The following is a 16,996-nucleotide window of genomic DNA, read 5'->3' as shown; positions in this document are numbered from 1 at the left end:
GTGGCCTTGAATTAAGTTTCGGGATAGATCTTCTACAAGTTCGAGTAACTGCGTTTCGCATGACCTTTTCTCTCTGAACCCATGCTGTAGGTCATAGAGGACATTGTTAACCTGGAAGTGCTTGGTAATATTAGAGGCTATGATGTGTTCGAGTAACTTACAAAGGATGCAAGTTAGGGATATAGGCCGGTAATTTGCAGGATTGCTTTTGTCACCCTTCTTAAATAAAGGAGTGACATTGGCCTTGGTCCAGTCAGCTGGGATAGTGCCCGTGTCAAGGGACCTTTGAAAGAGCTTAGTGACTACTGGTGAGATTTGTTCACTAAGATTTTTAAGAAGGATCGGCTTTAGACCATCGGGACCACATGCTTTATCTATTTTTAGGGACGAAAGGAGTTACTGAACACCATTTATGACCTTTGGCATTTTGGGATAATTTGGTTGGTAATCAGTTGGTATGGAGAGTAGAGACTGCACTTTCATTTTACAGAGTTGGCCCAGTTTGAGAGGTGACATTGGGGTGAACATGGACTGGAATTGACGACTGAGGATATTGGCCTTCTTTTTATCATCTGTATGAATTTGACCGTTTTCTAGGAGTGGGGAAATGCCTTGGGAGTCTTGCTTGGCATTTTTGGCAAGGGAGAAGAGTTTCTTACGAGAGAAATTTTGACCTGTTTCAACCGGTAATTTGTGATTCATACATCTAAAACGAAATAATATTTTTGCCAAATGTGTAGGTAATATATCCAAATAATTTTCAAACCTAAATTCATTCTTGTAAATTCTATAATTCAGACATTTGCTAGATTCTGTTACATCACTATACCAGTTTTGAATGAATTGATCTTTAAGTCTATTTTTAACAATATTTTTAAACAAGGAAGGTGAAGTGGCAACATTGCTAATCCAATAGTTTGATAAACCCAATGAATCTAATAACTTATGAACATTACTAATAAAAGGAAGCTTAACCATATCATTACTATATAGGGTGTATGAGGTATCATATAATATACGACATATTTTTTCATGTTTGCTATTCAAAATCTTATTCCAAAAACACAATATCCTACTCTTAATATGAACAGATAATGGTAATACCCCCAGATCCCCATAAAGCATACAATTTGGAGTACTCTGTTTCAAGTTCAAAATAAGTTTATAAAATTTTAGCTGAAATTTGTCTATAACATCAACATTCTCTATCCCCCATACTTCACTTCCATATAACAATATAGGTGCTATCACACTGTCAAACAAGAATGCCCTGGTGGGCGGGCGGGCGGCGTCCACAGACCTTGTCTGGAGCATATCTTCAACATGCATGGAGGGATTTTGATGAAACTTGGCACAGTTGTTCACCATCATGAGACGGAGTGTCATGCGCAAGAACCAGGTCCCTAGGTCTAAGGTCAAGGTCACACTTAGAGGTCAAAGGTCAAATTCAAGAATGACTTTGTCCGGAGCATATCTTCTTCATGCATGGAGGGATTTTGATGAAAGTTGGCACAATAGTTCATCATCATGAGACGGAGTGTCATGCGCAAAAACCAGGTCCCTAGGTCTAAGGTCAAGGTCACACTTAGAGGCCAAAGGATACAGGAATGAAAAATTCAAGAATGACTTTGTCCGGAGCATATCTTCTTCATGCATGGAAGGATTTTAATGTAGCTTGGCACAGTTGTTCACCATAATGAGAGGGAGTGTCATGCGCAAGAACCAGGTCCCTAGGTCTAAGGTCAAGGTCACACTTAGAGGTCAAAGGATACAAGAATGAAAACTTTGTCCGGAGCATATCTTCTTCATGCATGAAAGGACTTTGATGTAGCTTGGCACAATTGTTCACCATCATGAGACGGAGTGTCAATGAAAACTTTGTCCGGAGCATTTCTTCTTCATGCATTGAGGGATTTTGATACAACTTGGCACAAATGTTCACAAGCATGAGACGGAGTGTCATGCGCAAGAACCAGGTCTAAGGTCAAGGTCACACTTAGAGGCCAAAGGTCAGATACAAGAATGACTTTGTCCGGAGCATTTCTACTTCATGCATGGAGGGATTTTGATGTAACTTGGCACAATTGTACACCATCATGAGATGGAGTGTCATGCACTGGTCCCTTCTTTTGAATTACTTCCCTTTGCTGTTACTATAAATAGCTTATATTGTAACTTTTTCATTACAAGTCGTAGGGTAAAATCGGGACCACTTTTCTGTAGTACAACATGCATGTTACATCCAATTCTGAGGTGTATTTTGAGCTATCTTTACCTGGTAAGGATTTTTATGTGGACTTGTAATTTTTTTTTTCTGATTTTTTTTTTTTTTTTTCTTTAAAGATTAACTTCCCTTAGTTGTTACTATAAATAACTTACATTGTAACTTTTTTTATAATTGACCGTAGGGAAAAACCAAGACCACTTTTCTGTGGTACAACATTGATGTTACTTTCAAATTTTGGGTGCATTTTAAGGTATCTCTACCAGGTAAGGATTTTTTTTGTGGACTTAGAAAAATAAAAGAATTTCAATAACTTCTAAAATAACAAACATTGTAAACAACTAGAAAATTAAAATTCCATTTGCAAATACAGATGCTAGTGTAAAGAAATTTGCTGTGACGGGCGTATATTGTGACATTCTGGCACTCTTGTTTACTAGTAAGTTTTTATTTCTTTCAATACTTATTATTGATGTTTTGTACAAAATGCTGATGTCCGTATATCCGTGTACAAAATGCTGATGTCCGTATATCCGATAGAATTTTCGTGTCTGCTGTGTAACTCTTGAAGCCTTGAAGGATTTCAACGACACTTGGCACAAATGTTCACCACATTAAGATGATGTGCATAGTGCATGTTTCGAATGGCTCCCTTCAGTGTCACACAGGGGTCAAACGCCATATGTCTTTGTTTCATGTATATATTGCTCTGCATTGCGGTGCTTTTGTTTTTATTTGGCAGATACCATTTTTGTTCGCTTACTGTAATTTTTATAGAATTACTTCCCTTTGATGTTGCTAAAAATAGTTTATTTTGTAATTATGTTATTTGCCTTGGGTAAAAGCCAAGTATATTTTTCTGCGGTACAACATTAATGATACATTCAATTTTTAGGTGAATTTTGACATATCTGATTTTGTACACTTATTTTTTCTGTTGACTTAGAATTTTTTAGTTATTTCTTTGCTTTGTCTTCCTGTTGGGCTTCAACAGTCAGGTTCTTTGATACGAAGTGATATGCCAAAGAACTAAACTCTGACTTGCCTAATTTTCGAGTAATCTCCCTTTATCATATGTTGCTTGTCTGGTGTATAACTGGAAAAGTATTAGAGAATTTGATTGAATATTAATTTAGTGAGAGGCCATTGAAAGTAGGTGCAGTGTCAAAGAACAATAACTCTTCCTTGCCTAGTTTTTCAATCACCCCTTATACAAAATAATGCTTGTCAAGAGTACAAACAGCATTTGACTGAAACATAATATAATGATAGAAGTTATTGAGCAGAAGTGCAGTCGGGAATAACCATATTTCAACCATATTTTTGTCAAGCCCGCTCAAGGAATCAAAGACATAGTTGTCCAAATGGCTGTTCGGTACCGTCCAAGTTGGTTTGTCCGGACCATAACTTTGACTTGCATGGAGCAATCACATTTATATTTGGCTTGCCATGAATGTTAACCTCAGTTAGACAGAGTGTCATGCCCAAACCGCAGGTTCCTATCTCAAAGGTCAAGGTCACTCTTGGAAGTCAAAGGTTAAATTCAATAATGACTTTGCCTTGAGCATTTTGTCTTCGTGCATAGAGGGATTTTGATGAAACTTGGCACAACTGTTCACAACCATGTGATGAAGTGTCATGCGGAAGAATAAGGATCCTAGATCTAAGGTCAAGGTCACACTTGGAGGTCAGAGGACAGATACAAGAATGACTGTCCGTAGCATTTCTTTTTCATACATGGAGGGATTTTGATGTAACTTGGCACAATTGTTCACCATCATACAACAGAGTGTCATGTGCAAGAAACAAGGATTACTTCCCTTTGTTGTTACTATAAGTAGCTTATATTGTATTTTATAACTGGTTGTAGGGAAAAATCAAGACCACTTTTCTGAGGTATGCATGACACATCCAGTTTTGAGGTGTATTTCAACCTATCTCTACTGCTAAGGATTTTTGTGTGGACTTAGAATTTTTTTAAAGATTTACTTCCCTATGTTGTCACCATAAGTAACTTATTTTGTAACTTGCAGTGATTTTTATTTGGCATACATGTTTGCCTCAATTAGACATGGTGTCATGTGCAACTCCTAGTCCTTTTGACAGCTGGCGGGCTAGACATGTTACCTGTGGGCATCTAATTTATTATGTCCCTTTATTACACAAAATAATGCTTGTCTGGAGTATAACTTGAAATGTATTAATGGCATTTGATTGAAACTTGACATAATGATAAATAATTTAAGGGTTGAAGTGAAATGCCCAAGAACTATAACTCTACCTTACCTAAATTTATAATAATCTCCCTTTATAATTCTTCTTCAGAGCATACTATGAAAAATGTTAAAGGTACCTAATTGAAACTTCACAGAATGATTAAAGCAATTGAGTGGAAGTGCAGTGTCAAGCACTTGCTGCAGAGAGTATCATTCAGTTTAACTGATTCCTTGTTTGTATTTGAATTAGAAATATATGTTATATATACACATACATACGAATGTATGAATTCTATTCATTAATTAATTTTTCAAAAGATAATTTTACTTCTTATTAGACTGACGTATTGATCTATTCAGCACCTGAGTAATTTCATGTAACATTCTTGATATTTCGTTTCGCATCAAGATTGTGTAACTGATTATTGATGGAGCTAAATTGCTTGGTCAGTATGTACATGTCTCAGTATTTCAAACTTTTTGTTCTTAAGTTTGATTCAGTTTTCACTAACATACAAATGGTTGTAGTATACCTTCATTAAATTTCTTGTTTCATACCATTACTTTTTTGTACATTAATAAGGTTGTCAATAATGAATCTCTTTGTCAGTGGAAGAACATGTATAAGTAGATATACTTGTATTTTGTCTACCAATGTGATTGGTTTAAAACTTAATTTCTGATATCAGGGTATATTTTTATAATTGAAATATTAAGTGTTGTACATTGTAACAGTTCGTAAATTTAGAAAATTCATAAACAAATACACAAAGCCTATTTTTTCATATTAATTGTAATCAGTTTAAGCTACTTTGTAAATTTATGTTGTTACTTAAATTGTTTGTAAATTTACATTTCTTAAAATTTGAAAGTTAGAAGTTGACATTTAAGTTCTTCAGAGTTATGCAATAATGGACAATTTTAATGATCAGTTTAAGCTACGTCATAAATTTAATAACCAAGTTATTACTTGTTCGTAAATTTACGAACTGTGCCAAATACATTTCTTCCCATTTGTTAATTTTTCACAGTTTTCATCTTGTATATGAATTTACGGACAAGTAACAACTTTTTTGCTTTGTTAGATTTACATTTCTTACAATTTGTTAATTTTTCACCTTTTCATCTTGTTTGTAAATTTATTAAGTTTCTCAAATTTTTAAGAATGATAAACAAGTAAATCACTTTCAGCTACTTCGTAAATTTACGAATTATGTCAGATTTACAATTCTTCGCATTTGTAAATTTTTCACAGTTTTCATCTCTCTCGTAAATTTTCAAAGTGGAACTTTTAAGTTTCTCAGTATTTGCAAAATAGAAATTTTAATCACTTCAAGCAACTACGTAAATTTACGAAGCTGTTACTTGTACATAAATTAAGAAATTATGTCAGATTTACATTTTTTCACTTTTATAATTTTTTCACAATTTTCCTCTTGTTCGTAAATTTACGAAGTGGAACTTTTGAAGTTTCTCAGATATTGGCGAAATAGAAATTTTAGTAACTTCCAGCTACTTCGTAAATTTACGAAGCTGTTACTTGTACATAAAATAATGAATTATGTCAGATTTACATTTCTTCGCATTTGTAAATTTTTCACAGTTTTCATCTTGTTCGTAAATTTACAAAGTGGAAGTGTCTCAGGTTTTTGCAAAAAAAGAAATTAGTATTACTTTAAGCTACTTCCTAAATTTACGAAGCTGATACTTGTACATAAATTAACAAATTATGTCAGATTTACATTCCTTCGCATTTGTATTTTTTTTTTCAATGCACATTTCTTTTTTATACATATGCAAAGCTGATTGTTCCATTTTTATTTGTTACCTTATTTCATGCCAAGCCTTGGCAAACTTCGTAAATTTACGAACTACTTCTTTTGAAGACTTTTAAAATCCAATTAATGTATTAGTTTATATGAAATTTTTACGACTTATTCCATTCGTAAATTTACGAACATGTCTTAATTAATAATATCTTAGTGCTAAAACTTAAGTATGTTTTTATTTCTTATGAAATGCCATTTAATGGTTGTTTGTAAATTTACGAACTTTATTATATTTGAAAATTTCAAAATAACATCGCTTTTGGCAAACTTCGTAAATTTACGAACTACTTCTTTTGAAGACTTTTAAAATCCAATTTATGTATTATGAAATTTTTACGACTTATTCCATTCGTAAATTTACGAACTTGTCTTAATTAATAATATCTTAGCGCTAAAACTTAAGTATGTTTTTGTTTCTTATGAAATGCCATTAAACGGTTGTTCGTAAATTTACGAACTTTATTATATTTGAAAATTTCCAAATAACATTTTTATTATGTATTATATGTATTATATATATATGAAATAAATGTATCATGACATGTCATTTTATGTGTTGATTTTTACTTCCGTTGAAAAATTTACGAAGAAAGTATGTTGTAAATTGGGAAAAAAGCACGTAAATTTTTAGGTGATGAGGTTAAATGTGTGAAGAAAAGCGTGTTGATTTTTTCTTCGCTAAAAAATTTACGAAGAAAGACAAACAGAATTTGGAAAAAAAGCGCGCTTTTTTTTAAGGTTTTGGCTGAAAAAGAGGAATCTCGATATAAAATCCTCTTTTAAAATACAACCAGTTAAGTGTATTTGCATACTAATAGGTAAATCCAATTTTCTAGCTTTAACTATAACAGAAAACATAGCTTTTCTTGCTTGTTCCAATAAATGATTCTTTGTTTTTACAAATTTACCATTGTGTGAAAATTTAACACCAAGATATGAGAAATGATCAACAACCTCTAGCATACTACCCTCAAAGCTGAAAGATGGAAGATTACGTAAACCTCTTTTACTTTTCCAAAAGACTACAATTTTTGTCTTGGAAGGATTGACTTGTAGATGCCATAAATTACAGTAATTTGACATTGCATCTAATGCCTTTTGTAGTTCTTCAGCTGACTCAGCAAAAATTACTGTATCATCAGCATATAAAAGAATGTATATTTGCAAGTGTGTAAAACAAATTTGTTCGGATAACTTTTGTGTTGCTCCCGATGTTGGACTACATTTTTCACTTTTTATTTAAACTGGCAGTACAGAGACTTGAAAACAATGGCTATAAAAAGAAACAAAAGTAATAAATGACATATTCTTTGTTTTACACACTTGTAAAACCCGAAACCTTGTACACATATCTACGATAACGGCCGGCCGTTATCGGATATGTGTACTTCGGTTTCGGGTTTTACAAGTGTATAAAAAAATGACATTCATTACTTGATTGTTCCGGAGACCGGTAGTGTCCATGTTTTGACTCTGCATTATATCTTTCGTCGGTCTATAAAATGTTGAGGAACAGAAAAAAAATCGGCGACATTTCTTACAGTTTGAGTAGAAATTCCACAAAAATTTCGAGGGTAAAACATAAGCCTCGACTTTTTGTTTAACAACGGTCTCATAAAATTTCGCGGCGAAAATAGATTCTAGGCATTAAAACTCAATGCTTAAATGTTTAAACTGTTTTAACTCGCATCAAACCAAATATTACGGACTAAAATGGCCGCAATCGGCTAACTAAAATAAGAATATGTTTGCGTGGCTTATTGTGGTAAATGTTGCGGTTTCGACTGTTATTCACGACCTTTTACGACAGAATTGTGACATAAAAATCGAACGTTTCTCTTGGCAGCGATTCGACAAATAATCTCGCGGATTTTAACGTTGTCCGCGACATTTTAAAAACTGACAGTAAAATTTCACGTGGCTTTAAAATGAACGCTGCAGGCCACCATTGGGACAGCCTTCTTCTTTACGTTAAATGTGCAAATTAATATCCTTATGATTGAAGAATTAATCGCATGTCATATAAATAATATATCATTTTGTGTTTTCATTTTTGTATTGTGTTTGCTTGTACATTGTTTAATGGTCTATTTATTATGATATTCTTGTCGGGGGTCTCGTGGAAGATTAATATGTTAAATAAATTCTCTCTCAAATTATTGTATGCAATTCCTTGGTAGGAAGAGACGAAACTAGCATATCTCAGCCAACAATAACTTTTTCCTAGGCAGTAATCTTTATATCTCAGGAGTCAACACTTCTTTAGGAAAACATTAAGCCGTACGGTGAAGACGTCATTATGCAAATATGCAGTTATTCATCATTACATTAATTTATATTTTTCGTCTGCAAAACAAGTTACGTTGAGATGGCAAGAAAAATCATCTTGCCTTATACTCAACATTTATTTATGGATCAGTAACCCGGAAAAAGTACTCCAATAATTTCTAGTTGAACTGTTATACTCAGTCAGAACCTCTCCAGATGACGTAGATAAACACTTGACGTACACTCTTTCTCCAGCTTTAAGAACTGTTATAGCATCAGCCGTGTTGCAATGATCGGTGGTACTATCGTAAAACACCCCAGAGGTCTGAACAGTATTGTCTACCATAATACCATAAAACATGTTCATCTTATACTTTATACACAGGTGGATAGTGAACAGGTATGTTCCGCTGACAGGAACGGTAAACAAGCCCGTCATGTTGTCGTAACCATTGCCTTTGTTGAACATCGTCTCTGTAAATAGTATTGTTTGACCAGTTTCAAGAGATTTGTCGGCGGGTACACGTGCTTTAAATGCAATTGTTTCTGTCAGCAGGGTATCTGAAATACAAATATAGAAACACAGGATTTAATTACCTGCAACCTACGTAGCAACCTGTGAAACTAACAATCAACCTTGTCTTAATTAATGTGCTTATTCTAAGTTAAATGAAGCTGATCACTAATACTACAATCACACATACGGCGCGGATAGCTACGTCCAGCCACGGATAGAAACGTAGTAATCCGTATCGATTCGTACCCGAGCCGTACCTTAAAGTAGTAATCCGTATCAATCCGTACGGCTCAGGTACGGATCGATACGGATTACTACGTTTCTATCCGTGGGTAGACGTAGCTATCCGCGCCGTACGTGTGACTGGGGGTATAAATCGTTTTTCTTAGGGACACAACACCCATTAATGTAGACGTGGAGAAACGTTTTTGTCTTACGAGTGTAAACATCAGACAGGAAATAGTAGTTATCACTGCTTGCTATTATTGCCATATTCTCATTTTACAAGCAAGGAATGAGTGTTATTTACATAGCCGTTTGAGTGACATACTACCTTTAATTCGTGAAAATAAAATATAAATTTGTTAAAACGAAACTTTATTTCTTTTATGAGAAATAAATTATCGCCATATTCTTAAAAGATTATGGTTTCCTTCCATCGCTCGTCAGCTGAGCCCCTGAAGCTCTCTTAGTTTGCTCTTGCCATGCCCCTGTTCAGTCCAATTGGCGTATAAGCTTATCTTTATTAAATCAAAATACATCTTTTCCAGAAAATTCAAGCTTTTAGGTACCATCATGTAAGGCTATTATTTAATGGTTCTCTATCAAGTTTGTTCAAGCCGGGTCATATTGTCCAAATTTGGAGCCTCGACAAGGACAAGGTGTAACGTAGTGGCCTGCACCTGAAGCCTGTCTTGAAACACAACACGATTACGACAGTTCTAACATTTTTATTTCTTAAGAAGAGCAATGCACAGTTACTGATAAATGTTCAGACAAATTTCACAGACATAATCAAAGTTCAATGAGACTTTTAAAACAGTTCTGTTAAAAACTCTATAAACATAAGTTCTTAATTATAAATGTACTTCAGCCTAGCTCTTAACAATGCTTATTAAGTTTCAGCTCATGAGAGCGGGAACAAGTCCCTTGCCCGTCACTTGGGCAGCCCCTCTTGTTCACAGAGTAAACTGAGTTTATAAAGGATTATACCGGAAAACACAGCAGACACAATATATAATTTCCTGTCAACTTAATGATACGTAGAAAAGAATTTACTGCTGTGTACATGTTCATAGCTTCAAGCTACTGAAGATTTGACAAGTTTTGTCTGACTTTTGAAATGTACAGTTAAAATCTTAATTATCCGAAAGAAATACCAAAATAGAAAATTATAAACCTAGGCATTACATTACAAATTGTTTAAGAAAGAACTATATTCTTTATACTTTTAAAGCAGTTTTTTTCTCCAAAAGTGTTAGAATCAGACACAAGACACTATAGCATTTGCAATTTATTAATTACCAAGTATGTTTAAACTGGGTCCTATTCTGATGACTCCGAAGATGCCCATATAGTTGAAGCTGTATTAGCGGCCATCTGTTTTAAGCAGTCACTTGCCTTATGTAGCCAGTCAGTTTTCATCCCAAATTGACTTTGGTCTAATATCAACTTTTCCTTAGAAGCAACCAGACTTTAGCAACCAGACTGTGTCACTCCCTTGACTGTCTGCTTAATACAGGTTTGACTGAATAGTAAACACACTGTTTTTCTGTATTTTAATTTGTTCCTAAGTTATTCTGTATGAAACACTTCTTGTCTGAGCTATAACTTTAATACTATTCAAAATAACCCAGTAAAGTTCTATGTAAACGTACGTTCAATGTCAAATGTAAGAGCATTCCGATAAGGGTTAATACTTAATGGCTTTAAATTTTCAACTATTCCAGCTTTTTTCCAAACTTTAAGCATTAGAAGGTATGTCGAGAGCAAGTTCAAAGGCAAGGGCATTGTTTTTGCTAGGACTTCAGTTACAATACTTATTATATGCTCAACAACTTTGCTAACAACGTATTTGAGTTTTTATCTCTGCCATGAATGAATATTAGACCAATCTTTAATAACTATTGTGTAATAAAATTAAAAACGATGACAAGCTAACAGTTAGTCGTAACGTTACAATTATACTCTTAAATAAAAAGTCGCATAATCCGTAAATCCCAAATGACAGCAGAAAACTTTTAGCGTATCGAACTGATGAAACTCGAATGATTATATAATGATTTTTAAAATCCGTTTACTAGCAGCTCAAATGGAACATCTTTCCTTTAGGAAAACTCTTCACTGACCTAATAAAGCAAAATTTATTATAACCCCAGATTTTGCCCCTTTTCCGCCTGAAGGTAGGAAAAAGGAATACACTTTATTGGTTCTTCACTGTTGAATTCCATAAACCTTGTTCTGTACAAAGGTCAATAAATGTTGATTGCTCTATTATAACTAGACTTCATAAATAAGGCATAGTTCCAGCAAACCTATGTCTTATAAAATTCTACATTTAGGCTCAAAATTAAAACATGAGGTCCATGAGGGCCCCATATCGCTCACCTGAGTTAAGCTGCCTGCTTGAACTTCTTTGCTTAAGCTTCACTAACTAAAACTAGGTGAGTAGGTCATAGTAAAGATTATTCAAGATTACTACTGAAATTTGTATAAAAATTAAACTGGTGGTCCAAATTTCCATGCTTTACCTTCAAAAACAAGTAGGTAGGTCGGTAGGTCATGATTAACATATTGAAATCGGTATTATGCTTGTGATCCAAATTTCCACTGCTGCAAATAAGTCTATGTAAAACAAGGGGCCACCCGGGTGTGGCCTATATGCTGCGGGTCATGATTTGACCAATCTTGGTAGAGAACCACTAGAGCATAACACATACTAAATTAAGCTCTGGGCCTTATGGTTTAAGACAATAATATATTTAAAGGTTTTTCCCGTAAAAGTCTTTTTAAAACATGTGCCCCAAGGGTGGGGTCATATTTGACCACATAGGGATAATTTGAACAATCTTAGTAGAAGACGACTAAATGATCCTACATACCAAATATCAAAGCCCCAGGCCATGTGATTTGACAGGAAGATTTTCAGAGTTTTGCCCTCTGTAAGTCTTTATAAACCATGTGGCCCCCGGGCGGTGCCATTTTTGACCCTAGAGGAGTAATTGGAATAAAATTGGTACAGGACTATAAGATGATACTACATACCAAATATCAAAGCCCTAGAACTTGTGGTTTTGGACGAGAAAATTGTTCCCTATATACCCTAGGGAGATAATTTGAACAATCCTGGCGGAAGACCACTAGATGATGCTACATACAAAATATAAAAGCCCTATGACCTGTGGTTTTGGACAAGAATATTTTCAAAGTTTTTCCCTTATATAAGTCTATATAATCCATGTGACCCCGAGGGCGGGGCCATTTCTGATCCAAGGGTAATAATTTGATTATCTTTGTGGAGGACTATTAGATGATGCTACATACCAAATATCAAAGCCCTAGGACTTGTGGTTTTGGACAAGAAGATTTTCAAAGTTTTCCCTATATCAGTCTATGTAAACCATGTGATCCCCCAGGACGGGGCCATATTTGACCCTAGGGGACTTATTTGAAAACTTCTGGTAGATGACCACTAGATGATGCTACATACCAAATATAAGAGCTCTATGACCTGTGGTTTTGGACAAGAAGATTTTTTTCTTTCGGTTGCCATGGCAACCAGAATTCTTTGAACAATTTTAAAGAAGATCATCCAAGGAGCTTCATCAAAATTGGCCTGGTGGTTTAGGAGGATATGTTGTTTAAATTAAAGTGTGGACGGGAACACGGGCGGACGCTGGACGGAGGCCGGACGTTGAGCGGTTACAATAGCTCACCCTGAGCACTTTATGCTCAGGTGAGCTTATGACAGGCCTATAGGTTAACATATGACTACATCGGTGGATTATTGAAGAAACAATAAAACAGTTTCAGGAACGATTGGATCATAAAATTGCAACACCATTCTACATCAAATATTTACTGTGGTGTGACTAACTCAATTATTTTCTTTTCTTGTTTTTATTATTATTATTATTATTATTATTATTAAAACTGTCCGAATGAGTGTACTGTCGAAACATGGTATCAAAAGAGTTCTTATGAATACTTATGATTACTAACAAACTACTATTCAAAGCTTTGAAAATAATGATTTAAATCTGAAGGTATGTCTCTTTAGATACTGTGGAATAGTTTTCAAAAGAAATGTTAATTATACATTAAATGAATCAAGAACTTGTATTCGTCATTTTTTAAATAAAACACAAAGCATACCTTTTAATTTTCCGATTTCAGCTATATGTTCTTCCATTTCTTGTGAATATCTAGTCTGCAGTTCATTGTAGTCATTCTTTAAGTCTCGCCTCTCGGTCTTAAGGTCTTCCAGAGTTTGATGCACGTGTTGATTAGTTTTCGAAATACGTTTCTCTATCTCTTCAACTCTCACCTCCATCCTTATCATTTTCTCCAGAAGTTGCTCTTCATAGTGAAATTTAGAACACTGAGGTTCTGGCCCTAAACTAGCTCCATGCACAACAATGAAACCCAGTAAAACTAAACCGAAATTCATGTTGGAACCAACTGCCGTGTGCTTCACTGAATACAGAGCTCCACTCGATGATATGCTAGAGAAATAGATAATTGTAATTTTCAGGTATTAATTAAGAAAACGTGTGGTGTATTAATGTGTATATGCAGAGTGCATATGCAACAGTTGAAAAAATAGTGGTCGAGTTACCATACATAAGGAAAAATCGAATTTCTTTGGTTACCACAGAGACACACAGAAATAAATACTAGGGAAGATGACGTTCTTTGCACGTTTCATTACCTCCATATACACCGACTCTGTCAAATTGAGTTTTATATTTATTGCTTATTTTAATTACTCTGTTGTTGATGCCTTGTTGCGAGGGTTTTCTTATAGATCAAATAACATCTTTAGAACTGCAGCATTTGCAAGGTTGTGTAGGTTTCATACTATACCGGCTATACTTTTTGTAGTAAGTATACTTGCCGCTATCATTTTGAAGAGTTTTCCGTCCGTTATTTGTCCGTTGTGAAGATCAACTTTTGCCATTGTGTATTAGTGTTGTCGGCTTGATATGTGTTGATATTTATTATCCCGCTTACTCTTATAAAAGTAAAACAAGAGCTGTCAGAGGACAGCAACGCTCGACTACTCAATAGCCTTGTCAATTGAATGAATACAAAAGTCGAAAAAGTGGCATAATTTTGTAAAAATGGGAAAAAGGGTTATGGAACCTTCACAGTGCTTATCAGCTCATAAAGTGAACAAGTGCGTGAAGTTTCAACCCTTTCCTGTAAGTGGATACTGAAATACTGAAATAACATCTTACATACAAAAACTTAACCAAAAACTGTTAAGTCGAAAAAGAGGCATAATTTTGAAGAAAAAAAATGCAGAGTTATGGGACCTACACAGTGCATGTCAGATCATGACAGTGAATAAGTGTATGAAGTTTCATTCCATTCCCATTAGTGGATACTGAGATACCAGCTTACATACAAAACCTTAACCAAGAATTTCTAAGTCGAAAACGGGGCATAATTTTGTAAAAACGCAAAACAGAGTTATGGAACCTGTGCAGTGTTGTTCAGTTTATCAGTTTATCACAGTGAATAAAGGTGTGAAGTTTCAATCCATTCCCACAAGCGGTTACTGAGACACCAGCTTACATACAAAACCTTAACCAAATCGGGACGCCGAGTCCAATAACTCTACTATTCTTTGAATAGTCGAGCTAAAAACGACTACCATGAATAACCAAAAGTATCCCGCCATAAAACAGATATAACAATTATAAACTTACAAATTTATGTATACTCCCAAGACACTTGGATGTAATGGTTACCACAGATATAACAAGGTTATCCCGCCAATCCACAAATATCTTAATTATAATGCCACAAACTGTAAATATGATCAAGAAATACATGTCTATAAAATGTGAGCTATCAAAATTTAAATCTGGTTACATATATTTATGCTACTTTACATGCAACATAAATTCATAAACAGTCTGCCATTAAAAATTCCCGCCACAAAAGTATCGTCCAGATATAACTCATTTGATCTAGCCACTATATTTGACCGACTGTTCGGCTTTGACCAATTCGACACTCAAATTATACAGTCTCGAAAACTACGTAGAGACATAGGATACAAAATTTCAGTAGAAAGATGCATTCTAACGGGACTAAAAAATACATTGGTCTGGATTACACTTACCCCGATGTTTCCAAAACACAACAGACAAAAGAGTTTCTGAATTTAATGGTGGCTAAAATAACGTTATCATTGTAGCCGGAAAATGGGGCCGATATTCTCGGAAGCACTTGCATTTCTACTACACGTTTCATAAATTTGCGGCTACCACGGATGTAAATTAAAAAAAATCCCGCCACCAGAGACAGATGTATGAATAAATGATGTTGCGGAATGTTAAGACCAGTGCTGCTAAATGGCCACTAACCGAATTCAGAAGAAATTATTCCATGTACCAGTTATGAAGCCAACCTGAACGGACTATCGCCGGATAGACTAATAGTTATCATATACACTCTCGTAGACAGTCGAAATCTGATTCTCTAAACAAACCAATTTCTAACATGAATTATGCAGTTACTAAAACTGCGTTATTATTTAGCATGTCTAGCATCTGACAAATGAACACCATCAGTGCGAAACAACGGATCCGCATTGTTCCAAAACCTCGGTGTTTCCAGAAAATCACCGGCAGGTTAAAGTCAGTGATGAGTTTCCCAAGTTCTACGTTTGCAGATATACACCCCTCTGACAGCGCAAGACCTGAAGTATGACAACTATTTGTACATTCAATCCAGTCAATAAATACTCGGTATGAGAAAATAAATCTCATGCAGATGTATCAGAGTCGTAGCTTTCATCACACAAATCATTTGATCCAATATCTAAGATAATAAGGTCCATATACCTGATCTTGGAGTCTACCCTTTGCAATATTCTTTGTCGAAAACCATATAACTGAATCCCCACCTTGTCTATCACTAATTCAACACGTAAAACACTTAAAATGAGAAACAAGCCTGTGACCAAACAACGCTACCCGAAAACTCGCCATAATCTCACAAAGTTCCTGGATAAGAACCAACTTACTTCAATTTTTATGCGCGCTATCACATGCAATAAAACGCATATAAAATACGTATCTGTAAGCTGGAATCTTTGCAAATTGAAAATTTCTTGAGCAAATATAATTTTTCTTTGATTCCGTTATCTGCAAAAATGGAAGCTGGTCGATATCATTCTGTCGCGCATGACCTTTGTTGATCAGACGGCGCATGATAACAACTTACTCTGTAAATCGCCAAAGGGGCGTTCAATAAACTCAAACAGTGCAAGGGCTGATCCAAAAGCATTTTATCTGCGACAAAATCTTATTATCTCTCTACAACTATTCCTGAATTATATATGTATACGTAGCACAATTGCCTTGAAATATAGTTAGTAAATAAATTAGACAATGTCTTATGTAGATTGATGAAAACGTTGTTGTTCAACTGTATTTATGAACAAAATCAAATCGTCAAACGCGCTATCTATTAACAGCCAAAATTCGTACGACATATCTTTAAAGCAAAATACTAATGCGTTTAAAAGTTTCATGCGTTTATCATATTACTCTAGATGACGTCTGACAAATAACTATGAACACTGATTTCCTAATTATATTCCATTAGACTTAGTTTAGTAAAAACCCAGTTTTTCTTTCGAAAAGGTTGCACTTTCGAACGATATGTGTTTTAACGTTAGTTCCATCAACATGTATTTGTGACCCAG

At 34.7% G+C, this 16,996-nt stretch overlaps 1 protein-coding gene across 2 annotated transcripts; it reads right to left on the bottom strand.

Annotated features, from left to right (window-relative positions):
- Positions 1-7,980: 7,980 nt before the first annotated feature.
- Positions 7,981-16,476, bottom strand: LOC123558939 (uncharacterized). 2 transcript variants are annotated; one of them, XM_053543347.1, is made up of 4 exons: positions 16,131-16,476; positions 14,988-15,088; positions 13,429-13,778; positions 7,981-9,098 (listed from the first exon to the last, which is right to left on the bottom strand). In XM_053543347.1, exons 3-4 carry the CDS (start codon positions 13,721-13,723, stop codon positions 8,674-8,676), a joined length of 720 nt encoding a protein of 239 aa, XP_053399322.1. In that variant the 5' UTR covers positions 13,724-13,778; positions 14,988-15,088; positions 16,131-16,476; the 3' UTR covers positions 7,981-8,673. The 2 variants fall into 2 exon arrangements, with proteins under 2 accessions (XP_053399322.1, XP_053399323.1); XM_053543348.1 differs by having other exon boundaries at positions 16,313-16,476.
- Between the last annotated feature and the right edge of the window lie 520 nt (positions 16,477-16,996).

Source organism: Mercenaria mercenaria, chromosome 5 (assembly GCF_021730395.1).
Source record: "Mercenaria mercenaria strain notata chromosome 5, MADL_Memer_1, whole genome shotgun sequence".
In the NCBI taxonomy this organism is placed as follows: Eukaryota; Metazoa; Mollusca; class Bivalvia; order Venerida; family Veneridae; genus Mercenaria; species Mercenaria mercenaria.
Note: the sequence above shows the minus strand (reverse complement) of the source record. Positions and strands in the feature narration are given on the sequence as shown.

What these genes read in the sequence shown, in the direction of transcription:
- LOC123558939 (XM_053543347.1), bottom strand. Translation starts at nt 13,723, where the DNA reads ATGAATTTCGGTTTAGTTTTACTGGGTTTCATTGTTGTGCATGGAGCT. An exon ending in TGAAATCGGAAAATTAAAAG is followed by an intron (nt 9,099 to 13,428) that starts GTATGCTTTGTG and finishes TTTGTATTTCAG; the next exon opens with ATACCCTGCTGACAGAAACA.